Source organism: Sinocyclocheilus grahami, unplaced genomic scaffold (genome assembly GCF_001515645.1).
Source record: "Sinocyclocheilus grahami isolate Dianchi unplaced genomic scaffold, SAMN03320097.WGS_v1.1 scaffold32.1, whole genome shotgun sequence".
Classification (NCBI taxonomy): Eukaryota; Metazoa; Chordata; class Actinopteri; order Cypriniformes; family Cyprinidae; genus Sinocyclocheilus; species Sinocyclocheilus grahami.
Genome location: NW_015505211.1, coordinates 3,849,980 through 3,877,842, shown reverse-complemented (window position 1 = coordinate 3,877,842; position 27,863 = coordinate 3,849,980). Strand labels below are relative to the sequence as shown.

Here is a 27,863-nt window from a genome sequence, read left to right as displayed (position 1 = left end):
CATTTTCTAAATTATTTACAATATTGTTTGATTTTTAATCTTAACTAATTCATTTTGCATTATTAAAAGAGCACAATACCGTACCATTTATCATGATAATACATTATTGCTTACCTGGGACAATGAAATCAAGGAATATTGTAACGATAAAACATTTCATATTTCTTTCAAAAAAAAAAAAAAAAAAAGATTCTTACTGATCCCAAACATTTGAACAGTAGTGAATACTTGAAGAGTTGCTTTCAATGCACTTACTTCAGATCAGCTCTGCATATATGTGTGAGTCTGGACTTCCCAGAGCCACACGGTTCAAGCAGATACTGGGATTCCAGAATTATTCCTCTCACTCCGGCCAGCTGTGGGCTTTCCTCATGATCGATCGACACCGACACCAGCACACACACACCTTTTGGCATTTCTGTCCTCCACGTCCTAAACAGAAATTAAAACACCATCAATATAAATCACAGCAAACACACTGATAGTGCATCTGCCATCCCCTACATAGACACAAGAGATGTAAGTGTCAGTCTGCCAAGCGAAAATTTGATTAATTATCAAATAACATGCAATATTCCAGCTGAATGTTTTCCTTCGATCAGATTACTGTTTGTACCTCACAGCTGCGTATTTGTCAAGTGATGTTAAGCTGTAGTCTTACAGTGATATTTTGGGTATGACCTGGGTGGTCTAATTTGCTTAGCTGAAAGCATTTTATCTTGAACTAACACAGAGAAGTGTGCTTAGAGAGATTGGTGAGTGTCTTTTAGTAATACTCCATGAATGCCCAGCTGTTCAGCAGGGGAATGTGGGACCTTTTTACAACCTCGGTGTTCAGAGAATCACAAGAACTTAATGACGCACAAAAAGCCCTTGCTACAGACATGTTTTTGTTACAACCATAATGGTGTGTAATCAGTTCATTTAGATATTTGCTAATGGCCTCAAACATGGGCTACCCAGGACACATGGCTTGAACAGTAAACAATACACAGTATCAGATCACAATGTTGTACTCGCCTGAGCACCACAAAGTCTCTGTTGGGGTGAGGGGCCATGCTGTTCAGCTCATACTGGTACACCTCTGTCTGCTTGTCCAGAGTTTCTAGAACCTTCCACTTTAGCAGGTTACTGTCCCACAGGTGGCGCTCTCGCAGTATGCGGTTTAGCACCACAGATGGAGGAGCCTCCACCTCTACAGACACACGCCAGCGTCTCAACGGGGTCCCATCTCCCACCTGTGAGAGACAGCAGACTTCCCTCAGACTTTTATTTATTTTATGGGTTTTTGGTGACAGGACAGGATAGTACAGTTAGAGCAGACAGGAAAAAGGGGGTGGGAAATGACACAAGCCAGATTCAAACTTAGGTTGTCAATAAATGTGACCATGCTCTTCCCAAACCATGTCTCCGTTTACATTTGTAATATTCGCATTATTTGTCCAAACTCATTTGCTTGTACTTTCATGAGCAATTCACTAAATGTAAAATCAAGATGTTAAGAGGATTTAATAAATAAATAGAATAAATAATAATTATTTAAATAACAAATATAAAAATAATTCTAAATAAATGAAAAATAAATGTTTCAATTCATACTATATTTTTATGGAACTAATAGTGGGTATTATTATAAAGTAAATATTTACATTTAGTCATATATTTATTTAAACCATATATTCCATATAACATGAATGAATTAATCAATTAATTAATTAATACATTTATTATTACCTTTTTTAATGATATCTCTGTATTGTCAACATTTGATCTGGTCACCCATCCCTTGGTCTTGTCTTTGGTCTCTTTCATCAGATTCTGTATCAAGCTCTCCAGATAAGAGCGACACGTGCTTTCCTCCTCTTCTTCATCTTCCTCGTCCTGTTGCGGATGTTTTTTACAGAGCTCGTCTAAAGAGGGTGCCAGCAGCTCAGCTTCCATGTATGAGTTCCTGGACTGAGAGACCATCTCCTGAGGAATCTGCACAAACCACATTAAAAAAAACACTTCAACAGAAGTCTCCTCTTGACCTCCAACCCTGACTGATGATCCAACAGAATATTTATTCTACTATTCAAATGTTTGGGGTCAGTAAGATTTTTTTGTTTGTTTGTTTTTGAAAGTTTCTCATACTCACCAAGGCTGCATTTATTTGATGAAAAATACAGTAAAACAGTAATATTGTGAAATATTATTACTATTTAAGCTCTTTTTTATTCAAATACATTTTAAAATGTAATTTGTTCCTATGACGGCAAAGCTGAATTTTCAGCATCATTACTTCAGTCTTCAGTGTCACATGATCCTTCAGAAATCCTTCTAAAATACTGATTTGGTGCTCAAGAAACATGACTTCTTAATGATTATAAAGTTATATAGTATATATAGAGAGAGAGTTATATAGACTTTTTTGAAATCGAAAAACTTTTGTACAAGTTTTAAGTGATTACAATAATCAGCTGAACTTTTTGTAATTGTTCTGCACACAATCTTATAAAACAACTACAATTTCTCAATGCACACACATCTCACGGCAAACATGTCAGAACATGCATCTTGTACCTCGAATAGGTGATTGCACTCAGCAATCATGTGCGCGAGCCCCTGAGTGGCCGCAAGGTTCTCATTCAGGTCCTTTTGGTCTGGCCGCCCAGTGGCATACTTCCTCTGAATAGACCTGAATGCAACAGAAGACATCATATGCAAGAGCTTCCATGTGATCCATAATATTTTCAAAATTTTTGTAGCTGCAAACATATAAAACAAACTAATAAACCAATGAAAACCATCTATCATGGTGCATTTTATACATTTATATGAAGATCCAAAACATCTGATAAGTTTCATGATGCCCCCGTCCCCTTCAGGCCAGTCTGAGTAAGTTTAAGCTAAACTACCCCTCTCTTTTCTCCACACCTCCTCCCGTCTCTGGCCCTCAGGCCAGGTGTCTGCTCAGTGTCGAGTAATGCTCCCTAATGAACACAATGATGGGGGAGTTGTCTGTATGTTGAGTTAATAAAACACTTCACACCTTCTCACGACCCCTCAAGGCCCTGGAGACTTAATGACAAAGCACACATATCATCCTATAGCTCTTATACAATAATGAAAGCCTTTCTAAGTTGAGCACATGTGTTTGGAATGTGCAAAAACGGAACTCCGTTACCTAGGCGACAGGTTGTCATTCTTCATGATGTTGAGGTGGAAGAGAGAAGGAGCGAGGCACACCGCCAGGTTCATTGGGGTCATCTGGTTCTCCTCAACAGAGGAAGTGACATCCTTTAGGAAGCACAGCAGCGTCTGCAAGACCTCACGGTTTTCATCGGCCATTAACATGATAGCTGCCTGCACCGCCTGTAAGCGTTGTTCTTTAGGGACATCTGGTTAGACAGAGTATTATAGAGTGTTTTAGGGATTTGAAAGTACTGTAAGAAGTATTTGGGCAGAAAAGCTCGTAACAGACAGGAAATGCTCTTACACTGGTATATGTGGAGGATGGTCTCGCCCATTTTGCTCGTGAGGAGAGGCTCAGGCAAGTCTCTGAAGAACTGTTTGACCATGTCTGCCACATCATACGCTGACTGATCCTCGTAGTTCACATTTTGTGGAGAGGTATCACACATTTGCCGCAGAGCCTGAATACGAGACTTTACACCGGATTTACGGAAAAGTCCCACCTGAAACATAATGAGAAAAGCAAATAAGATTTGTATCTTTTTTACATAAAATGTGAGTGGTACTTGTGATTCTAGGGTGTTGTGTGTGATAGCCTAGTAGCTGCTAAGTGGTTGTTAGGATTTGTTTGGGTGGCTGCTGAAGGTGTGGTCACATTCATCGTTGCTCAGTGAAATTTAGCTGGCGAAATCCATTCATCTCAATAGGAATCCTCATAATTGAGAGTTTTACAAGGGCAAAAATGTCAAATCAAAGCTGTTTGATTTGAAAGTGACCTCTGTGTGTGTGGCGCATCATGCATCGGAACACTATCGACAATAGACCTTTTTTGTACATTACATTTTGCTAACGTGACCGGAGCTTTATTGAACCAAGTCAAAACATCCCACCTCAAAGTCTCTATGATGTTCTGGTCTATGACTTGGGTCCCTCTTTCTATTTAAGCTTATGGACTTTTTTCAGTCATTTTTTCATCTGCCAGAACAAAATCGTGGTGTCTGATCACTTAGAAAAGAAATAGCACTCCTCGACTTAACAAGCCACACAATTAGAGGTATCATTCATAACCGCAACACAAACATTTGTACAAAAACAAAACCCTAAACATGAGCAATAGTAATACAATGCACCATTAAAACAAAATTCAGCAAATACATTTTATTTGATTTTGAATTACTAAGACATCAACATACAGGAAGAAAATAAAACACTATTAGGGTTTGTGTGGCTTTAAGAATTGAGCAGTGGCTGGACATCAAGTTTTTTACTGAGTTTGGAATAACTTTGACTCTGGCCTAAATTAGAACGAACCTTATAATCAGTCTTGCAAATGTGAATGAAACTGTGTACCTGGTCCAAACACTGGCTCCTTAAAAAGCGCAGGGCGAGCTGTAAGCTTATGGGCAGAGGGTGTCCATACCGCTGAACATGGACAATCAGAGGAACACCGAATACCATCTTATCCTTGTAGTCTGGTCCCTTCATTCTCTTCATAAATTTTGGCACTGACCTAAGAACATATACACAGAGTACTGAGAAGAGGAGATCAGTTTATGGCCGTAAGTGTGTATATAGTCTGTCTGTGTGTAGGATCTGATATAAGAATCTTGATTATATATAACGCAGGGGGGAGTGTAAATGGAAGAGTGCACAGAGTTTAAAGGCAGAACTGTGATGTAGATGGCAGGATGAGATTGTTCCACAAGCTCTGGAGTTTTAACACAAAACTCGCTTAACTGAGGAGACACTTTGATCAGAGTGTCATTCAATAAGAGCAAAGAACTGACTAGAATTCCCCTAATCGCATCCCACAGGGATTTTCCCTGACTGATTCATCTTGTTGCTTCAACGTGTATGTATATACCCTTCAAAAGTCTGGGGTCAGACATTTTTTTTTTTTGAAAGACATTAATACTTTTATTCAATTTAATTGCATTAAATTGATCAAAGTAACAAAGACATTTATGTTAGAAAATATTTATATTGCAAATAAATGCAGTTCTTTCAAACCTTCTATTTATCAAATCATCCTAAAAAATTTTCGTATCACCATTTCTACAACTGTTTTCGACATTGATAAAAATAAATGTTTCTTGAGCACTAAATCAGTATATTAGATAACTCACCAAGTCCACCCATGCTTGTTGGACATGGAGTATTTCTCCATAATAGCAGTGAGACGCAATAAAGAAAACTTCTGCAGCAAGCTAAGCTGGCCCACTGATTGGCTGGATATCTGTAGCGAGATTCCTGATTGGCCGAGGAGGTTTGACATCCTGAAGCTGGGCCATCTACGGCTAGAAATACAACAGCAACATGATATATTCATGTAAATCTAATTATGAAAAGATAATTTAATGCTCTCTAAAGTATAAATAAAAATTCAAGTTAGCAGAAAGACATGTATATGTGATTTCTTGGAAGAAAGTCTTATTTTAGTCTCATAAATGAGTGCCTCTCAGTATATCAATCCTGAAGTCTCACCGTGGTCGTGTCAGGGAAGCCCCCACCCCTGAGTCCCTCCTCTCTCTGGTGCTGGAGGTGTCTGTTTCATTTAAAGAAAGCCCGTCCTTGTTGCCGTCGCTCGGTGTGGTCAACCCTTTGATTACAGAAGTCCCCTCAAAGTCCAGTGTGATTTGACTGGAAGACTGGCCGTCAATAATCTTCTGCTTCCACCCCCTGCCGCCATCCCCCTCCCCTTCACTCTCCGGCAAGACGTTTTTGGACCAGTGGTCCACGATCTGCTGCAGGCCATTTACATGCTGCAGAATGTCATCCAAATGTGGGAATATATCCTCCTTTTCAAGGTCCAATAAGTCCCCCGCGCTCGCGTAGAGGTGTGAGCCAGGTACGTTATCGTACACACTGATCCTGCTGCCTCGCGGGCAGCAGCGTGTCGCAGGCCGGAGTTCCCTCCTGCCAACTTTCCTGCACTTGAATGGCTGCGGCTCTGAATCCAGAACCTTCCAGTTTCCGTGTTCCTTACTGGCTGGCGTCAGACTCTCGATTGACAGCGCTTTAGGGAAGGTACCAGGTTTGTGATCTTTTGGGATGTGCACCAATAGCTCGTCATAGGAGCGGAACTCATTTTTGCGACTTCGTTCGACCGGTCTCGTCCTCTGGGGAGCGCCGGTGAGAACATCGATGTCCTCTAGGTAGACGCCTGCACGTTTACCAGGAGGATACAACTTTGAGACACGTCCCATCATGTTCGGTGTGCTTTCAGCACTACCGCTAATCTCAGACTGGCTGCTAGCCTCACTGCTGGCCAGCGAATTTGGGCAGTTGTTAGCTGGTGGCATGTTTTCAGCATTTAGAGGCCCGCCGTTGAAAATCTGAACACATTGTAGAGTCTTTAGTGCCTCTGGCTCGCTTTGCAGAACTGGGCCGCTAATAACCAAAGAGCGCCGCTCAGAGCGATCCATCGATGGCCCCCACGTCCGACCCAGTGTTTCCATCCTCCTCAGGAAGTCTTTGGCGCGTGTGCGTCCACGTCGCCTGCTCTTGGCAGGTAGTGAACCGTAATGAGGCAGCTCTCTGGGTAAGTGCAGTGGGGTGAGCGAGGCAGAGTCAGGCATGGCAGCCAAAGAGTCTTCACTGTGCAGGGAGCAGATCTCTGGCTCGCTGAGATCTGTCAGAAAGCTCTCGCTGCTCACAGTGGTCCGGAGACCCTCACCCACCTCAGAGGGGCTCTGCTCCTCTGCTCTACCCAGTAGGTAATTGATGTCTTGCAGACGTGACCAGCGCCGACTGTTCCACTCAAACGTCCATCTATTACTGATGGCCAACAGGTCCTCCTCATCAGACTCCTCACTCTGCATGCACCAAAAAAGCACAGGATTACAATTTGTTGACATGTTTTTTGTGTTTCAGTGTTCCTAAACTAAAGATATAGAATATAGTCCTTATTTAGTAGTATAACTAAAACTGACTTACAATTCTCACTCAGTGGACGATAAAATGGGTGAATACTCCCATAGAGAAATATCACCAAGATTTGGGGATGGGTACTCTGTTTTTATTAGGGCCAGTATTAGAGGTCTGCTACCCGGTTTCGGGTCGGGTTCGGGTTAATGTTTAATGAATAGCTTCGGGTTCGGGTCGGGCTCGGGCTCGGGTTTATAGCTAAACTAAAACTATATGCAGTAGCCTAGGCTACGCGGCTTTCATAGACGCACGCACACACATTATAGCACACGACAACACAGCATGGAAACTTTTATTAGTAAAATAGCTTCGACAGGCTACTGACTCGCAACTTTATATTTCTCTGCAATGAGGGGGTAAAAATCGCTGTTTTTGAAGGAACTAAGCCTCATTGCTTGTAGAGAGAGGCGCACAGACGCAGGTTCACACACGCAACTTTCATCCCTCTCTCTCTCTCTCTTTCTTTCTCTCTCTCGCTAATTCAAATAAATGATATAATTAATTCAAATATCAAAACATCCCACCTCAAAGTCTCTATGATGTTCTGGTCTATGACTTGGGTCCCTCTTTCTATTTAAGCTTATGGACTTTTTTCAGTCATTTTTTCATCTGCCAGAACAAAATCGTGGTGTCTGATCACTTAGAAAAGAAATAGCACTCCTCGACTTAACAAGCCACACAATTAGAGGTATCATTCATAACCGCAACACAAACATTTGTACAAAAACAAAACCCTAAACATGAGCAATAGTAATACAATGCACCATTAAAACAAAATTCAGCAAATACATTTTATTTGATTTTGAATTACTAAGACATCAACATACAGGAAGAAAATAAAACACTATTAGGGTTTGTGTGGCTTTAAGAATTGAGCAGTGGCTGGACATCAAGTTTTTTACTGAGTTTGGAATAACTTTGACTCTGGCCTAAATTAGAACGAACCTTATAATCAGTCTTGCAAATGTGAATGAAACTGTGTACCTGGTCCAAACACTGGCTCCTTAAAAAGCGCAGGGCGAGCTGTAAGCTTATGGGCAGAGGGTGTCCATACCGCTGAACATGGACAATCAGAGGAACACCGAATACCATCTTATCCTTGTAGTCTGGTCCCTTCATTCTCTTCATAAATTTTGGCACTGACCTAAGAACATATACACAGAGTACTGAGAAGAGGAGATCAGTTTATGGCCGTAAGTGTGTATATAGTCTGTCTGTGTGTAGGATCTGATATAAGAATCTTGATTATATATAACGCAGGGGGGAGTGTAAATGGAAGAGTGCACAGAGTTTAAAGGCAGAACTGTGATGTAGATGGCAGGATGAGATTGTTCCACAAGCTCTGGAGTTTTAACACAAAACTCGCTTAACTGAGGAGACACTTTGATCAGAGTGTCATTCAATAAGAGCAAAGAACTGACTAGAATTCCCCTAATCGCATCCCACAGGGATTTTCCCTGACTGATTCATCTTGTTGCTTCAACGTGTATGTATATACCCTTCAAAAGTCTGGGGTCAGACATTTTTTTTTTTTGAAAGACATTAATACTTTTATTCAATTTAATTGCATTAAATTGATCAAAGTAACAAAGACATTTATGTTAGAAAATATTTATATTGCAAATAAATGCAGTTCTTTCAAACCTTCTATTTATCAAATCATCCTAAAAAATTTTCGTATCACCATTTCTACAACTGTTTTCGACATTGATAAAAATAAATGTTTCTTGAGCACTAAATCAGTATATTAGATAACTCACCAAGTCCACCCATGCTTGTTGGACATGGAGTATTTCTCCATAATAGCAGTGAGACGCAATAAAGAAAACTTCTGCAGCAAGCTAAGCTGGCCCACTGATTGGCTGGATATCTGTAGCGAGATTCCTGATTGGCCGAGGAGGTTTGACATCCTGAAGCTGGGCCATCTACGGCTAGAAATACAACAGCAACATGATATATTCATGTAAATCTAATTATGAAAAGATAATTTAATGCTCTCTAAAGTATAAATAAAAATTCAAGTTAGCAGAAAGACATGTATATGTGATTTCTTGGAAGAAAGTCTTATTTTAGTCTCATAAATGAGTGCCTCTCAGTATATCAATCCTGAAGTCTCACCGTGGTCGTGTCAGGGAAGCCCCCACCCCTGAGTCCCTCCTCTCTCTGGTGCTGGAGGTGTCTGTTTCATTTAAAGAAAGCCCGTCCTTGTTGCCGTCGCTCGGTGTGGTCAACCCTTTGATTACAGAAGTCCCCTCAAAGTCCAGTGTGATTTGACTGGAAGACTGGCCGTCAATAATCTTCTGCTTCCACCCCCTGCCGCCATCCCCCTCCCCTTCACTCTCCGGCAAGACGTTTTTGGACCAGTGGTCCACGATCTGCTGCAGGCCATTTACATGCTGCAGAATGTCATCCAAATGTGGGAATATATCCTCCTTTTCAAGGTCCAATAAGTCCCCCGCGCTCGCGTAGAGGTGTGAGCCAGGTACGTTATCGTACACACTGATCCTGCTGCCTCGCGGGCAGCAGCGTGTCGCAGGCCGGAGTTCCCTCCTGCCAACTTTCCTGCACTTGAATGGCTGCGGCTCTGAATCCAGAACCTTCCAGTTTCCGTGTTCCTTACTGGCTGGCGTCAGACTCTCGATTGACAGCGCTTTAGGGAAGGTACCAGGTTTGTGATCTTTTGGGATGTGCACCAATAGCTCGTCATAGGAGCGGAACTCATTTTTGCGACTTCGTTCGACCGGTCTCGTCCTCTGGGGAGCGCCGGTGAGAACATCGATGTCCTCTAGGTAGACGCCTGCACGTTTACCAGGAGGATACAACTTTGAGACACGTCCCATCATGTTCGGTGTGCTTTCAGCACTACCGCTAATCTCAGACTGGCTGCTAGCCTCACTGCTGGCCAGCGAATTTGGGCAGTTGTTAGCTGGTGGCATGTTTTCAGCATTTAGAGGCCCGCCGTTGAAAATCTGAACACATTGTAGAGTCTTTAGTGCCTCTGGCTCGCTTTGCAGAACTGGGCCGCTAATAACCAAAGAGCGCCGCTCAGAGCGATCCATCGATGGCCCCCACGTCCGACCCAGTGTTTCCATCCTCCTCAGGAAGTCTTTGGCGCGTGTGCGTCCACGTCGCCTGCTCTTGGCAGGTAGTGAACCGTAATGAGGCAGCTCTCTGGGTAAGTGCAGTGGGGTGAGCGAGGCAGAGTCAGGCATGGCAGCCAAAGAGTCTTCACTGTGCAGGGAGCAGATCTCTGGCTCGCTGAGATCTGTCAGAAAGCTCTCGCTGCTCACAGTGGTCCGGAGACCCTCACCCACCTCAGAGGGGCTCTGCTCCTCTGCTCTACCCAGTAGGTAATTGATGTCTTGCAGACGTGACCAGCGCCGACTGTTCCACTCAAACGTCCATCTATTACTGATGGCCAACAGGTCCTCCTCATCAGACTCCTCACTCTGCATGCACCAAAAAAGCACAGGATTACAATTTGTTGACATGTTTTTTGTGTTTCAGTGTTCCTGATATAGAAATATAGAATATAGTCCTTATTTAGTAGTATAACTAAAACTGACTTACAATTCTCACTCAGTGGACGATAAAATACTCCCAGGCCATGAACATGATGGGCGGCCCTCCACCCATCCACATGGGCATGATGCAGCACGACGACAGAGCAGCGCAGGTGAGGGAGAGACACAGCTCTGTGTGTGAAATAGAGGTCTGCTACCCGAGCCGAGCCCAACGGGTCCCGAAATACTTTTGGGTTTCGGTTCGGGTTAATGTTTAATGAATAGCTTCGGGTCGGGCTCGGGTTTATAGCTAAACTAAAACTATGTGCAGTAGGCTACGCTGCTTTCATAGACGCACGCACACACATTATAGCACACGACAACACAGCACGGAAACTTTTCACAGATGCAGGTTCACACACGCAACTCTCTCTCTTTCTTTCTCTCTCTCGCTAATTCAAATAAATGATATAATTAATTCAAATAAATGCGATCTTACCGCACTGCATCTCTGTGTCTGATTTAAAGCAGGCCGAATGCTAACGAGCCTTAACTGACGAAAATGACCATAATTTGCACGATGGAAGAATTATCGTCTTGTCGTATACAACCATTCAAAAACTCGGATTTCGGGTTCGGGTTTGGGCTCTAAATTGAACTGTGCCACTCGGGTCGGGTCGGGCTGGGTCAGACGATCTCAGGTACGGGTCGGGTTCGGGCTTCAGTTTAAAGCCTGGTGGAACTAGCGGTTTTCTCCAGTAATGGCTGTAACTCATGACTCATGGCTCATGAACGCTACTTTATCAGACAAAAATGCCATCTAAACTATTCTGAAGACAGTCGGTTCCCTTCAGAGATACATTCATATAAAACACCCGCGCCGTGTTATGATTTTGAAACGTGCAGTGCTCATGTTTATTCAACGAAGTCAAACGCCACAAATAAATCAATGTATGGGAAACTGGTAATGTATATAGAAATATCGGAAATGTGTTTAAAAATCATATCACCGTTATTGAAAAAAATTATATCGCGATACATATTGATATTGAATTATTGTCCAGCCCTAGCCTGTGCAGACCTCTAGCCAGTATGCAACCACCTAGCAACACCATGGCAAACAAAATTTTTTTTCAGTTAATATAAAAATATGCATCCAATTTTTGTTCCTTAAAAGACAACTGATTGCATTAAAAGTGTATACACTACATAAAGAAATATATTTTAAATGCACAAATGTATATGAACACTGTTAAAACAAATAACCTATCTTTCTCTATTATATTTAAATATAAATATATAAAAATGAAAATCGGCTTTTTTTTGGTGATTAACTTAATGATGGAAACCATGGGATATTAAGGGTTCTTTGTACAGATATTAACAATATGTTTTGTAGTTAGTAAAGCCCAGGCACATGTGCTCACACAGCACAAGAAAGAGCTGTGAAGGGCTCTGACACTCCTAATATTGTATGTGTCTGTACCTGTGTACCTTCACAACCCGTTTCCTATTTAAAATATAACAGACCTCATACGTTTAAATAGAGTAAGTGTGATGATGTCGAAAGAGGCTCATGGTATTTAAAAAATGTCATACAAGCTGGTTTGGGGAATTCTCAAATATCATCCAAACAAGAGGCCTCGAACATATATAGGTATCAAATCACCGTCTGGTTGTGTTCAAGACAGCAACACCCAAAAACCCCTTTCACATGCCTGAGACGTCAGTAGAAGCAGAAGCGTCAGAAATGACCTACTGAATGAGATTCACAGCTTACAATCATAATTAGGCTGAAATACGACCCCAGAGTAAACAGTAAGAGAGTCTCAACTGAAGATTAAACTGACGCTTCTATGCTGAAAGCCAACATCAATTCCAATGACTGACTTTTTATATAATCTGCTTTGTTATAAGCAGTTCATAGGTCAAATAATCCATTTTAAAAACCCAGACAGACAAAATTACCCTAAAGACAGATTTTTATTTCACAGGCACTATAAATCAGAGACATTACAGTAATAGTAAAAACATTATAATTGTATAGATTCTTCAATAGATCGGATATTTAATTTTATTTTGCATTTAAATAAGCGAATCTCGTGAAGAAATGTGTTTTCATAATTTGAAAATGTGTTTTGTATAAAGACACCATTAGAATTTTTGCATTGTGACAATTTTCATGACAATGAAGGACATTCTCTCCAAAATACTCATTAATGTGGAAAAAAATTCAACGTTCTCAAAATACAATGTAATACGGTAATGACACCTTTTTCGGTTTAAAATCTTAAACTCTTAAAATGTTTTACAAATCTTAAAAAAAAAATCATAACTTAAAATCATCATATATACAGTGCATTACCGTTAAAAAGCTTGGGGTCAGTAAGACTCAAAGAAAAAAAGAAAATAAATTAATACTTTTATTCAGCAAATGACAGTAAAGCCATTTCTAATGTTACAAAATATTTATATTCCAAAAAACGCTGTTCTTTTGAATTTTCTAGTCATCAAAAAATCCTGAAACAAATGTATTACAAATGTGTGTGTGTGTGTGTGTGCATGGGGGGGGGGGGGGGCAAGAAAAAAATGTATTGCCCTACCGTATTGCAACGCATCAAAGCAGTCAATACAAAACAGTCAAGAATAACTTGAAGAGGTTGCCACCGTTTAGTAAACTGTAGAGCTTTGACTCATGCTGCTGACTTGAATGGCAATGCTTCCCGTTTGTCAGTTGATGGCCTTTCATTTTTAACCAGAAATGTGCACGCTGCTTGCAGCTTTTCTGATGTTCACTGAAGTTTTCACTTGAAATGTGTCCATTTTGAATCGTTGTTACCAATGGCGAGACACGGCGAGGAAAAATAAACCATCAGATGTGGGACTATATTCTGTCATAAGTCGCATACCATTCATCGCTGAACTTTCTACCGACCGTTACTGGAAATTAAATTAAATTACTGGTTGATATGTCCCAATCTCAATAAAGTTTACACACACTTTTGGTCCGTGAATTAGATCTCGCTCGGGTCGCGCGCTGTCGAGGTTTGGCCAGGATCGGTTCCAGAATTAAATCACTGAGGCTGCTTTCTCATATATTTTATGTTCAGTGCCAATCACTGCTATTTCGAGAGTGAATCCCGCATAAATCTGCGGATATCATTCCTGAAACTTTGCATGGTGTATGTGTCTGGAAAACGAAAGTTTCATACAAATTCTGAATGGATTATACCCCCTAGAAAGTGCGCAAGGCGCGCTCTGTTTATCACTAAAAAGCGTCACTCATCGTCATTCATCGCGATCTCACAAAGTTCCATTATAATCAATTAAGCTCTCTAAACTGCACAATGAATCTCTTATTTATATCGCGTCTGCATTAGTCATGAGATGATTCACGAGCATGCAAAACTGCATTTAAAAACTGCGGCGCTTTCAGCGGTGAGTGAATTCTGACAAAACGTTTCTGATTGGACATTGCGTTCAAGAAATCAACAGATATCTCTGTGATTGGCTAAACTGCTCAACCCTGCAAAAACACGGTGAGGGTATTTAGCGCTTAGGCTAAGCACTCCAATTGCAGCGGGGTCGACATCAGCCCCTTGCCCCCCCCCTAATGTCGCCCATGTATGTATGTATGTATGTATATATATATATATATATATACACATACAGTGGTCGAATTGCAGGGAGGGGATGTGTGTCCCCCACACTTTTAATAAAACGTAAATTCTTTCCCCCCACTTTTTTCAGGCAAGTGTGCTCACGTAGAGGTTTTCAGGGGCCAGTGTGAATAAATCTAGATTTAAATGCAAAACGCATGACCTGACATTTTATTCATATCTAAAATGAAGCAATGTGAACATTACGGAGTGCTAAACACTCTTATGTTTCATTCATACTCGAAGCCTGAGGGCGCTCTAACGCAGAAAGTCCAAAACGGCTTCATAGAATTAATAACTTAAGACGTGCCAGGAAAGCCCTACTATGGACAAAGGAATCCGGCTATCGCTGTAACTAAACTGAATAAAAAGCAGAAATGTTTTGACTGATGAAACGTTAAGACAATAAACACACGACTGCGACAATATATGGTTTATATGTGTTTTTCCAAGTCATCTTCATAAATAAAGCATATAAATAATGCAGTGCTAATTGACATATAATTTATTACGGTAGCCTTTAGAAACTATAAAATATATTTTCCGCTTTATTCTGTGATAAAAATGGCAAAAACAATGTGTCTGTAGTATAGAAATCAATCATAAAATTGTCATTAGGAAAATATAGGAAAAATAATATAGAATACAAATTATTGTTTATTGTCCTGCAGCAATTAAAAGTAAGAGAAGAAAAATAAAAAAATAAAATAATATAAAAAAATTATAAAACCTGTCAATTAGCCAAAAAATAAAAAAATTATTAAATCCCCTGTGTGGGAGTTTTTAGTGAGTAATCAGCTTGGTGAAATTTAAAGTAAATCTCTGTGTCTGCCACCAATATTTACTGAGCTTTGATGACTGATGATCCAAAAAATTCTATTAAACTATAAAAAAAAATAGCTGATCATTAGTTCACAAATACAATATATTGTTTATATTGTTACTGCCTTGAGTTATTATTTTGGAATAAATGTAAAATGCTTAAAAACACTAACTTGATGAGATTCATACATGGCTTTAATAAACAGAATACTGATTGCATTGTTAATGTAAAAACTTTTTTTTTTTTTCTGATGCAAGTAACCACTGATATATATATATTAACAGTTTTGATAAGATTCACCCAAATCCCTTTTAAGATTGAAATGTTCTGAAGGGAAGAAAATAAAAAAAGAACTAATTAAACAGCCACTTACTTTCTTCTTGGGGAGGCTCACGTCCAGTTTCATGGAGGCACACTTGTTCAGAGTGTTGAGTCGACTGGAAGAGAGAAGACACGGTCACTGATGCATCCTTCACTCTCATCTCCACCACAAAGAAACCATACAGCCACAGAGAGAGAGAGAGAGACAATCCACTGTAGATCCTACACTCGTCTAACCTCTGTTTGCCTCTCTACGTGCAGGTATAGATTTCAAGAAACTCACTATCTGTGTCCTGATTGGCTGACGGAAAGTGTGACGGGACGGCTTGGCAGTCATAGGTTCTAATCTCTTTCAAGACATGGCCATGAATGAATGAGACTCTGACGGGACTGCAGAAGGAAAAACACAGGGATAAAGAGAGCGAGAGAGTGGGCAATCCACCTTCTCGTCCACCTCCCCTTTGATCTAACCCTACAGTGCCCTTTAACGTTCTCATCTGACTGATCTTCACCCCTTTTCCACCCCTTTTTACACACACACACATCTTCTTTACTCTACAAGAGACTGCAGACCCCTCGCTTTATATCCATTCCAGACACAAACCAGCTATTATTTCACCTATAAAACCAGACCTGTTGTTTTTGACGCGTTAAAATGTTCCGTCATGACATCAGCATGGTTAATCAGCTGTCTGCCGACACAATTTTTCAATCAAGATTCCCTAATTAAACATCCAGGGCCCAGATGGCCACATAAATATGCATAAATATCATGTCTGTGGTGTGATAATGAAACACCATTATCATGCCAGAAGACACCGTCCTTAAGAGCAGTGTGTGTATTCTCTGACAGTAAAGCTGTCAGATCTCACTAACGCTGTCATTAGAGGCATTAGACAGGGAGACAACCTGCTGGAAACCCTCAACACCTCAAACCCCGGGCCTTGTTTCACACAAACACACACAACCATCTGTTAGTAGCCTACACTGGCAGCTCCAAACCCCCCATGCTCCCTCAGGCTTTTGAGAGGGACATCAGAGCGGACTCCACGGGGGCTGCATTAGGGATCAAAGCGACGGGAAGGGGACAGACTTTATGGAGGACATGGGTCAGGCAGCTTCAGAGGTGGGGTCGCCACTGGGCCAGCACCACTGAGTTTTCTCGTACTTGTGCATGCAGGATGGGGGGCAATAATAGGGTTTAAAAAGAACTGCTGACGTTTCTGAAACACATTTGCTCATAAAAGAAAAAAAAACTATTTATTTTTAAAAACTTTTTAATGATTTTATCAATATAGATTTATATACATTCACATAAATCATAATTAATAAAATAACTGTATAAAATAAAAATAAAATAAACATTTGCTCATAAAATGATTTTTGGAGAAAAGGGTGTACACAGTTTTTATGAATTTTATGAATATAGATAAATACTGCCTAACAAAAAAATAATAGTAGTATTAATGATAGAAAATAAATAAATTGAATAAACTGAAATAAATAGAATAATAATAATACACAAACAGCCTCTCTCTCTCATTTGCTCAAGTTCTGTTGTGTAGTCAAAAATAAATAAATTAATTAATTTTTCTCAAATGACAAAAAATGCATGTGCCATTGTCAAAGAAGTGTTACTTTAGAGGCAGAGAGAGCTATTGCATCAATGTGATGCACAATAGGACCAGCGAAATTAAATACAAAAGTAAATAGGAAAACATTTTCATGTTGTCAAAGTTTTCATATTCTTCAGCATTGTGCAATATAAATGGACAAAACAACATGGCCATCAGAGTACAAGTGACTGACAGTAAGGCCTTTGATTTTCACAGCTGTCATTTTAAGTAAAGACGGTGTATCAAGTTCCATCCTGTAGACTGCAAGACTCTGAATCTAAAGAATCTAAGAGATAATCTTAATCTAGATATTTGGAATCTTACCGGCAAAGAGGCTCCACAAGGTCTTTGTCGAGAAAGTCATGGTCCCTCTTGACGGCAGATATTTCAATGGGAAACTGGGAATCTGCAGGCAGAGACAGAAAGCAGATCACTTCTCTGTCCTGTTCAAAAGGTGTAATGTAACCAAAATATTCAGAGTGAGTGATCACAAAAGTTCACTCATGGATCAAGTGCATGTTATTTAATGTTATTTTCATACAAAGACATATAAAACAAATCAAAATCATGAATTAAAATGAAAAGTGATTAATAAACAAAGAACTGGATAAAACTCTTTAAGTTCATCTGTCCAGACATCTGCAGAGGTTCTGCAGAGATCCACAGCAGCTGTGGTGTAATTCTTATAAATCGAACGTAATCTCTGGCAGATGCTGCTTCACTGATTACATTATACAGAGCAGACTGGCTCTGAAACGGAACCAGAGGTTAACGCCTAACTCCCTCGATCTGACTCAAACAAATACAAATAATTAAGATAGATAAAGATGTGCACTAAGGTGTTTTCCCATTGGAATCTGGGAGTTCTTTATTTATGTCATAATGGCATAATGGCTTCACAAGGCCAAACAGAGCTTCTTCCATTTTATGATTCTCTCATGAGAGCCAAGCTCTGAATTTACACGGAATTAAATATAGAATTGTTGACATTTTATCACTCATTGACGTAAAGTATCATAAGGAGGAGTCAGGGGAACAGAGAGAGAGAAGCAGAGAGAATAGTATCCTCTCGACCCCTATGCTGGCCTGGGCGGAAGACTGAGGCAAAGGCCTGTATTTTCCCGGCAGTGATAATGAAGACTTTTTCCCATGACCTCTTCCTTCCCTTTGGATAGAAACTCTAGCCTGCAAATAGCTCGCCGCGGCCCTAAAATGACCAGAAAAGATACAGAGAGGGAGGAAAAAAATGTGCTGACAAATGGAGCACACAGTTGTGTAAATGCATTTTTTATTCCATATGTCTGAAACGGAAAACCAAAAAGAATTCAGTTTGTGATCACTGCTTGGCTTCTGTCTGTTTAGCTGAGGTGGGATGGGATAGGTGTGATCTCAAACTCAAAGCAACAGTCAACTGTTCTCTCTCTCGTCCCACCGCATTCCTGATTTTTTACCGTCACTTAACCTCACAGCTGCAATCACACTGCAGAAATTTGTTGAGGCCACCGAATCAACGAGCGATTCTTTGACATCTGTGTGTATGTTTATAGATATGAATCCCATTTCTTACCCTCATAAAGTTGGGCATACTGTGGGAATCCCGCCGCCCTCAGCCAGTCACATGCCTCCTTTGCCTCGATTTCTAAAAACAAACAATGACATGATTCTTCAACAGTTTATTAATCAATTTCGACCTGATCACACACACATGTTCATATTTATTCATAAATATTAGCTATTGGCCTCAATAAAGCAAAAACAGCAAATACATAAATACTGATTATTATTATTATTAATAAGAATTACATGTATTGCAATGTAATTAATGCACATATGCAATATAATGTATTAAATGACATTAAAGTTGAGATAAGTAAAGAAAATGAAGAACGGGATTCCTTATGAGTGTGGGTTTTTTTGGTCTCTTTTTCTGTTTTGTCTAGATCCATTTACACCACATTTCATTGAGAAATATCCACAAGAGATGAAATAAGAAAGTAAAAACAAAGCATCTCTCAAAATAAGCCATCATAAAAGCGGACAGGCCAGGAAATGACCTCAGCACAATCCGATATACCCTTTTCGTACAGGATTCTCCACATACTTGTGCTGAATAACACATTTGCTGAACAAAAACCACTCAGTCTGCAGAAATCTCTCTCTGAACACAACACTGAACATATAACGCTTGATACATACAGCATTCTCAAACTAATGTGAAGAAAAAGTCTAACTGTGGCTCTTACACACTTACTGGTCGATCCCATCACTACATCATGCAGAAGAAACATGTGTGTCCCTCAGATCTGAGCATATCTTTTTTCCTCCAAGGTCTTTAAAAGTCCAAAATTTGGTTCAGTCAGCATATGGTCCAGTTGTGTTCACAGCAGCCTCAGATAGCTGCCTGCTCCTCCTCTGCCCTGTCCCATTCCTCTGTCCTCACTCGCGAGCTCTAGTCTAGAACATCCTCCCTCTGGCTGATGCGCTCATCCTCTCAGTCTCTAGGCCTGCCTTCATTCTGTTCCTCAGTCTCTCTCTTTGTACCTTTTTGAGCAAGCCCCTTAACACCCTAACAACCACCCAGAATATTTTAGCGACTGCATTGCAACCCTTTAAAAAAAACACATAGTACACCTTAGCAATCATATAGAAACAACCTGGTAACCACCCACAACATTCTAGCATCATAGAGGCAATGAGCAAACACCACTCACATTTTCTTCAAAAAAATATTTATAGATATAGTGGAGAGAGACAGGGAATTATTGGAAGAGAGAGGAATGAAAGAACACAACAACTCACATGGAGCCACGGCTCCAACTTCTAAAGAAAGCAGGGTAAGTCAAGCCCGTTTCTGAGAGGGAACTTATACTCTGAGTCAGTTACCATGGTAACTTACTCTGGGAACCTAACCTGGTCGGCAGCAGGTTTTCTTTGGTAAACCCAGAGTTTTTTTCGGACTCCTTCCCCTTTTTAAAGTGTAAGCGAAGTGTAGAAAATGCATCTTGATTTAAGAATCTTTAGATATTTTGACTGGAAACAAGACAAAAATACTAAGTAAGAAAACCATTTAGGTACATTCAATCATTGCACCTATTTTCATCATGCAGACACTCTGACAGTGACCAAAAAAAGCCATTTTTACAGGTTCCTGTAAATAAAGAGGCTGCATTCATTCGTAGGGAGTTACATTTACATCGGGAGAGGTTTATTTTGATTTTTCTTTTTGCCATATCCACATGCATATTTATTTGAGCGGTACCATTTTTAAACGGTAGTTTTCTATATAACATCGCAGATGCAGAGCACATTACTAAGGCCTCGCTCTCACGCTCTTTATGAGAATTTTTGTGTAGTTTCCTGAGCACAAACCTATCGAAAATGAAGCTGATTACTGTATGGAATGGAAGGATGCCAGATGGAAGAGTAGTTCGAGATATATGCCATAACCACCACCACAGCTGTTAAATTTATTTGGTCATCTTTATTTCCTACAAATACAAAAACAACAGTTTTTGTTCTTTTTCTTGTAGGATTTTAATATTGTGGCAATGCCCTCTTCATCTGTTCATTATTTTGCGAGCCTTCTTGCTGTTGGCTGAGTAGAAGTCAAACGTAAATGTCATTACTGTAATTAAGAAATGCAACAGTTTGGATTAGAGAACATTTAATTATGTAAAAAGAGCATTAGACTGGAAAAAGCAGCTGCACATTTAAATAGACACTGAATGATATTTATTTAATATGTCAAATGTTTGTAAATTCATGTAGCCTACACTCATGAACCTTTTATGTTTAAAGCTTTACCTGATTGAATTATGTTTTTATACTTCATGTTTAGCTGCTTTTTGTCTTTTTTCTTTTGCCTGTGGGATACCATGAAAATGAATATTAGTTCAATAACTTACCGTTCTGCCAGTTGTTACCTTTGATATTTTAACATTGATTAAGAATTAAAGTTACGTATTGACTCGGAAGTATGTGGACGTCTCTTTGTTGGGTGCTGTTGCCATGGTGAATCATAATTTCAGAGCTCCATTGATCATGGCTTTTCATTGTCGTGGTGCACGCGCTAAACTCAGAATCAACCTACTCCGAGTTGACTGAACTCAATTCAGCTGAACCCAAAAACTTTCCCATCTCATTTCAGGTTTCAACTCAGAGTTGGTTGAACCTCCTTATTGAAATGGGCCCCTGGAAAGCCTATCATTCTCTCTCTATGCGTTCCTTCATTCAGCTGAGATGATGAAAGATGTTGTCTATGTGTGTTATTGAGTAGAGCTGGCAGATAATGCCAACATTAACTGACAGAAGCTGTTCCGTTAGCTTCCATTTCACACATGATTTATTGAAAGAAAACAAAAGCTAGGCACAAAATCTCTTTTGAAACGTGTACGGATGTGTCATCAAATACATTTGTAGAAGAACAATATGCTGATGCCTAAATCCCTTTCTGGTGTTTTTTATTCTTTTTGTTTCCGATCTGACATTGTCATCCCACAGTTTGGCCCATTCCTGGACTGGGACAGGAATTCCTCACACTTTGGTCTACAGCACAATCCCCAGTGATTAGCTCTCCCCTGAGGGGTATGAATTACTGATGTACAATAATACCACTGACAAACACCCAGTCCAAGTCTGAGAGACACAAATTCCCTTCACAGCACACTCATGTGTCATATAAATGTCATTTCCTCTGCTCCCCTAAAGTATGCACTAAAGGGACACATTATGGAAAATAAGACTGTTCTTGCTCTTTGAACAGTAAATACTATGTAAACATATGCTAAATATCACAACGCATAGCTCATTTGAAAAACAGCTCATTCAGAAATCAGTATAGTTATGATGTCACAACCTTGAGCAAATTAACATATGAATGCCCACGTAAAGTAACACAACAACTACTATTCAGCAACTTACAATATAGGTGTAGAAAAATTGCATCTTTACAATTTAAAGCATAATGAAAGTTACACATACTATCCCTCGTATGTTACCTTACCACCAAAAAACAGGGTGTTCAATACAAGTTCAGCATGTTTAGCCATCAGAGTCACACTCACACATGGAAGCAATTAGAGAAAGACACGCTGAGGCCTTTTTACAGTGCAAACATTGCTATCAAGAAACAGCACTCAGTGGGGGCAACCAAGCATGCTGTCACAGGCAGGAAAAGCCCCCCATGTCACCACTGTGGATGTTTGCTCTGTTTTAATGGTTTGTTTGTTTATTTCATTGACAGAGTTAAATAAAGCTTTAGGCTTTCGGATCGCACAAGGAGTCGATTATCAAACAACAGGTCCATGCAAGCGACGGAGGAATTTAAAGTGTAATGGTGTGTAATTATGGGCATTAGTGTGCATAAAACATGACATTACATGAGTTTTTATGAGCATTTTTGATGGTCTTAAACATCTACTGAAGAAAAAAAAGTGAATCATGATGATCCCATATTGCATAGATTAAATCAAGTCAACATGAAGTCAAAATGACCTTTTTAATACATGTCTCTTGTTATATTTAGAACAATTAATCATTGAACAAACACTATAGAAAAAATGTAATCAAAATATAATATCTTGTGTCTCCAAAAATTACTTTTCTTTTCAGCTGACATCACCAAAGAAAGTAATGCTTTTATTCTGTAAGAATAATCAAAAGTGATAGTAAAGACTTTTACACTGTTACAAAAAAAAGCAGGACAACTGTTTTCAACACTGATAAGAAATGTTTCCCATCATTCAGGCACATGGTTTTTCCTACCACTGCTATGCTGATGACAGCTATGCAGCTCTACCTCTCATTTCAACCAGATGATCTAACAGTCCTTGCTCTGATCTCAGACTGCCTGAATGACATCTCGGCATGGATGAAAGAGCATCACCTGCAGCTCAGCCTGGCAAAGACAGAACTTCTCATCTTCCCAGCCACCCCATCAGTACAGCACCAGTTTACCATCCAACTGGGCAGGGCTCATCAACGATAATCCCATCGAGTTCGGTCAGGAATCTTGGGGTGATCCTTGATGATCAGCTGACCTTTAAAGCATGCATGATCATGCAGGTTTGCACTACACAACATCAGGAAGATCAGACCCTTCCTAACAGAGCATGCTACACAGATTCTCGTCCAGGCTCTTGTCATTTTTAGGCTGGACTATTGCAACACTCTTCTGGCTGGACTTCCAACATGAGCAATCAGACCTCTGCAAATAACTCAGAAAGCAGCAGCACGTCTTGTTTTCAATGAGCCCAAGAGAGCCCATGTCACACCGCTTCTCATGTCTCTGCACTGGCTTCCAGTCAAGGCTCTTATCAAGTTCAAGATTCTCCTTGTTTTCAAGTACGTCTTGTTTTCAAATTCTCCTCCCCCTTCACATCTGCACCAAGTGGTAACCATGGCAGAAAATACAAACACATAAATGTGAGTATTAAAAGCATGAAGTTATTGTAAATGTGGGTTATGTTTTGACAGTGCCTTTCATTTCTATGTATACCGTGTACTTTTCAGCACAGTTTTAATTACATTTATTTACACCTCTTGATTTTAATGGCTTATTGCTTTTCATTTTTAAATTAATGCCTCTTATATTGGTTAATAGAGAGTAGAGAATGACTTTAAAGGGGTCATATGATGCAATTTTAAGTTTTCCGTTCTCTTTGGAGTGTTACAAGCTGTTCGTGAATAGGTAAGATCCCTAAAGTTGCAAAGACTAAAGTCTCAAACCCAAAGAGATATTCTTTATAAAAGTTAAAAGACACGTCCACACCCTCCTAAAACGCCTTGTTTAAACACGCCCCTACATGTCTACGTCACTGTGTGGGAAGATGGTTACACTTTACTTGAAGGGGTGTGCATAAGACTGACATGACACCTTCATAATCATGACATGACACCTTCAATCATGACATGACACCTTCATAATCACGACATGACACATGTCATGAATATGAAGGTTTTTTTATGCATGTTTATGACAACTGTCATTTGCTCAGTTATGTAATTTTTAATGCAAAGATGACATTGTTTGAGATGTCTTTGTTATGGGCTATGTGGGAAGCCTCTAGCATCTGCTATGGTAATTTCTCTACACTGTAAAAATAATATGATCAGTAAGTCATGGCAACTTATGTTTTTGCATTACTTGAACTCATCAAAATAAGTTGAGCACTTTCAACTTTTTTTATAAGTTAAAATTTATTTGATTTTTAAAACTTGATTTTTAAAGTCAGTTTAATGCAATTTGAATGTAAGTTGGAGTAGGAGCAGTTTTGTTAAATATTTTGGTTACACTTTACTTGAAGGGGTGTGCATAAGACTGGCATGACACCTTCATAATCATGACATGGCACCTACATAATCATGACATGACACCTACATAATCATGACATGACACCTACATAATCATGACATGACACATGTCATGAATATGAAGGGTTTTTATGCATGTTTATGACAACTGTCATTAAGTGTCATTCGCTCAGTTATGTAATTTTTAATGCAAAGATGACATTGTTTGAGATGTCTTTGTAATGGACTATGGTTAGGGGTAAGGGTAGGGGTAGGGTTAGGTTAGGGTTAGGTCAAATAATGTCATATTTGCATTAAAAATGACATAACTGAGCGAATGACACTTAATGACAGTTGTCATAAACATGCATAAAACCTCCTTCATATTCATGACATGTGTCATGTCATGATTATGAAGGTGTCATGTCAGTCTTATGCACACCCCTTCAAGTAAAGGGTTACCGGGAAGATTTGCATAACGCCGCCCAAATGTTCACGCAAAGAAAGAAGGCGTAACTTTGATTCTCGCTGTAGTATTGTTGCCGCCGCCATGTCTTCGAGACGCTGTGTTTCGTTGTGAAAGCGAAACTACTTTGTTTGGTCTTCCAAAAGAGGACACAACTAGAAATCAGTGGTTAAGTTGGATTTACAACACTGTTCCAGAACAGTTCAACCCAAATATTCAGATGTGTGCAGCACATTTTACAGAGGACTGTTTCCTGAACCTGGGAGAGTAGCCCACAATGCCGTCTGTAAGGCTGTTTCTATAAAGTGGGGCAATTCCAACTTTGCTCTATAAAGTGGGGCAATTCCAACTTTGCAAGGACAGTCTGGCACTTCTGACTCAAAGCCTGTGAGTACGTTTTCATATTTAAAGCATTTGCCACTGACTATTCAAATTAAAGTTTTGAGCAGTGTAGAGTAGCGCTTGTTGTTTCTCCGTTCACAAATGCAGACATGGTTTTATGTCTATGCGGGGCGATACGCAATGCAACGCGTAAAAAGACCGTATAAGTCATTATAATCCATAATTATGTCCCCACTGGATGCAACAAATGCCTTGTTTGTAATGGGTTTTATTGTTTTTGTCTCGTCGCGCTGGGACACGGCATCACACTATGGTAAGTGGCGTAACATTTCTGTCACACGCTTGAGGTATTCGGCCAATCACAACGCACTGGATAGCTGGCCAATCAGAGCACACCTCGGTTTTCAGACTGATGAGTTTTGTTAAAAATCGACGCGTTTCAGAAAGGCGGGGGCATAGAGGAGCAACAATAATGTACAGTATGTGGAAAATAATGTGTTTTTTGAACCTTAAACCGCATTTCATTACACCAAATACACAAAATAATGTTCTTTTTAGCAACGTCATATGACCCCTTTAATGTAGGACAGTTGCAGAATTATATCAAAGCACAAGAAAATGAAAGAAAATTAAACAAACGGTAATACTATACAACAAATAAAAAGCAGTTAATAACTGTGAATATTTCATTGTTAATAAGTGGTAATATATATTTAAAAAATATGGACAAATGTGGTACTTTGTGGAGGTTGAAACTATTACAATATAAATAATTATCTCTAATGTTCAAGAATCCCGACGTGCAAGCTAAATCCAGTGGTGCAGAGTCATCAATAATTGACAACGCTTTGAAGTGACGCTAAAGGGAGCGAGGATAGATCATTTCACTTGATTCAACTCCTACGTCTTTGCGTCTTTTCCTTGCGTCCTTCCTTTGCATCCTGAAGGGGTGGAGCTAAGACGCGAGGAAAGGAAGTGAGGATGCACAAATAAAGAAGCACCCTTTTTCTGTTCTCTTATTATCCTCCTGACCTAGCTTTTTACTATTTTGAATGATGACCGAAACCTTGTATAACGGGCATTTCTCGTGTTTATTGCCATCTTATGATAAATTGCTTGTTGTATTCCTCAAATTTAAGTCACTCAAAAGCATCTGCCAAATGAATAAATGTAAATGTAAATGTTCTCGAGCAGCAAATTAGCATATTAGAATGATTTCTGAAGGATCATTTGACACTGAATAATGGCTGATAATAATCCAGCTTTGCCATCACAGGAATAAATTACACTTTAAAATATATTAACCTAGAAAACTGTTATTTTAAATTGTAATAATATTTCACAACAAACTACTGTTTTACTCTATTTTTGATCAAATAAATACAGCCTTAGTGAGCATAAGAGACTTCTTTCAAAAACTTCTGCATGTTGTAGAGGTAAAAATCCACATTTTATTTTGATTTTAAACATTACATTAAAAACATGACACTTTTTTTTATAAATACTTACTATTGGTTAGCCTCAACTTCTTGCTCACTTTCAATATTACCAAAAAAAAAATTTTTAATTAAAAATAAAAAACTGTTCTCAGATCAGTAGTAACAACGACTTCTAATGAAGCGGTCAAATGAAGCCCAACCACTGGGCTTGTTTTGAAGAACATTAAAGAGACTCTGGGACCTTCTAAAGCTCAGAGGGGATTCTGGTTAGGCCTGAGTCCAAGGCATGGGAATAAAGAACTGCTGTGAAGTCATGAGTTTAATTAACACATTCCACTAATATCTAATGTCCCCCACCAACAACCAAAGGACCGAACCAACACAAAAGGTCCCCAAAACAATAAACTTCAACACAACCTGAAGCAAAGCAGCATGCAGAACATGAGTCAGCCAAAGTCAGACACTCAACACAAACAACCTAAGAGAGGTGCTGATAAAAAATGTCACACAAACAAACACACAGCCATCGCCACTGCATAGTGCTACTATGGCATCTAATCCCAGCAGTCAGGACACGCAGCCCCTCGTGACCCAGGCATTCCTGATCACCTCGACGTGACAACAGGCAGTGCGCCATGAGAGAGAGCAGCAGGCACGGATGCCACGCACAGCCTGGATGCCACGGGGCGCGGGGCACAATCAAAGGCATTCTTGTTTTGATTGAGCAGGCAAGACCTCTGATTATATAAGAACACAGGTCCTGTGTCCTTAGAAGTCACCTCAGCCCACAAATGACTCTCTCAGGTTTTTATATTCTTCAATTTTTTTCTTCTTCCTCTACTTGCTCCTTTAGTTCTGGTTTAATTCCTGCTTTAAAGTCAAAGTCAAAAAGGGAGAGTCGGAGGAAACAATGAGAACATTTCCTGTGCATTTTCTTTTTAGAGTAATTGAGAAACTATGCTGCAAAACACTATGTTGTTTTCTTGTACTGAAAGTGAAAAGGTGGAAACTGGAAGCAGAAGGTTTTGTTAAGCACAGTGACCAATGTGACATTTGTAACAATACTATAATTCAGTAGTTGATATCAGTTTCACAATTTAATAAAACTAGCATTCTACTGATCATAATCCCGTATTTAAAAAGTTATTAAAGAACCCCTATTTGAAAGGTTTATAATTTGGTTTTGGGAGTGCCTAACAACAGGTTTACATACATGCAAGGTCAAAAAACCTTGCATTATATATATATATATATATATATATATATATATATATATATATATATATATATATATATATATATA

At 39.5% G+C, this 27,863-nt stretch overlaps 2 protein-coding genes across 2 annotated transcripts in view; both read right to left on the bottom strand.

The window, feature by feature from the left end:
• Positions 1 to 251: 251 nt before the first annotated feature.
• Positions 252 to 6,995, bottom strand: LOC107578717 (stAR-related lipid transfer protein 13-like). Its single transcript, XM_016264647.1, has 9 exons — positions 5,659 to 6,995; positions 5,301 to 5,471; positions 4,525 to 4,684; positions 3,479 to 3,677; positions 3,167 to 3,380; positions 2,563 to 2,677; positions 1,735 to 1,980; positions 1,021 to 1,238; positions 252 to 432 (listed from the first exon to the last, which is right to left on the bottom strand). Exons 1-9 carry the CDS (start codon positions 6,993 to 6,995, stop codon positions 252 to 254), a joined length of 2,841 nt encoding a protein of 946 aa, XP_016120133.1.
• A 970-nt stretch (positions 6,996 to 7,965) lies between these two features.
• Positions 7,966 to 27,863, bottom strand: part of LOC107578706 (stAR-related lipid transfer protein 13-like) — a 32,282-nt gene continuing 12,384 nt past the window's right edge. Inside the window, exons 2-8 of the mRNA XM_016264638.1 lie at positions 18,591 to 18,662; positions 17,348 to 17,429; positions 15,460 to 15,523; positions 9,220 to 10,550; positions 8,862 to 9,032; positions 8,086 to 8,245; positions 7,966 to 7,983 (exon numbers count right to left, since the gene is read on the bottom strand). Coding sequence (XP_016120124.1) covers positions 7,966 to 7,983; positions 8,086 to 8,245; positions 8,862 to 9,032; positions 9,220 to 10,550; positions 15,460 to 15,523; positions 17,348 to 17,429; positions 18,591 to 18,662 — 1,898 coding nt within the window. The remainder of the gene's footprint in view (positions 7,984 to 8,085; positions 8,246 to 8,861; positions 9,033 to 9,219; positions 10,551 to 15,459; positions 15,524 to 17,347; positions 17,430 to 18,590; positions 18,663 to 27,863) is intronic.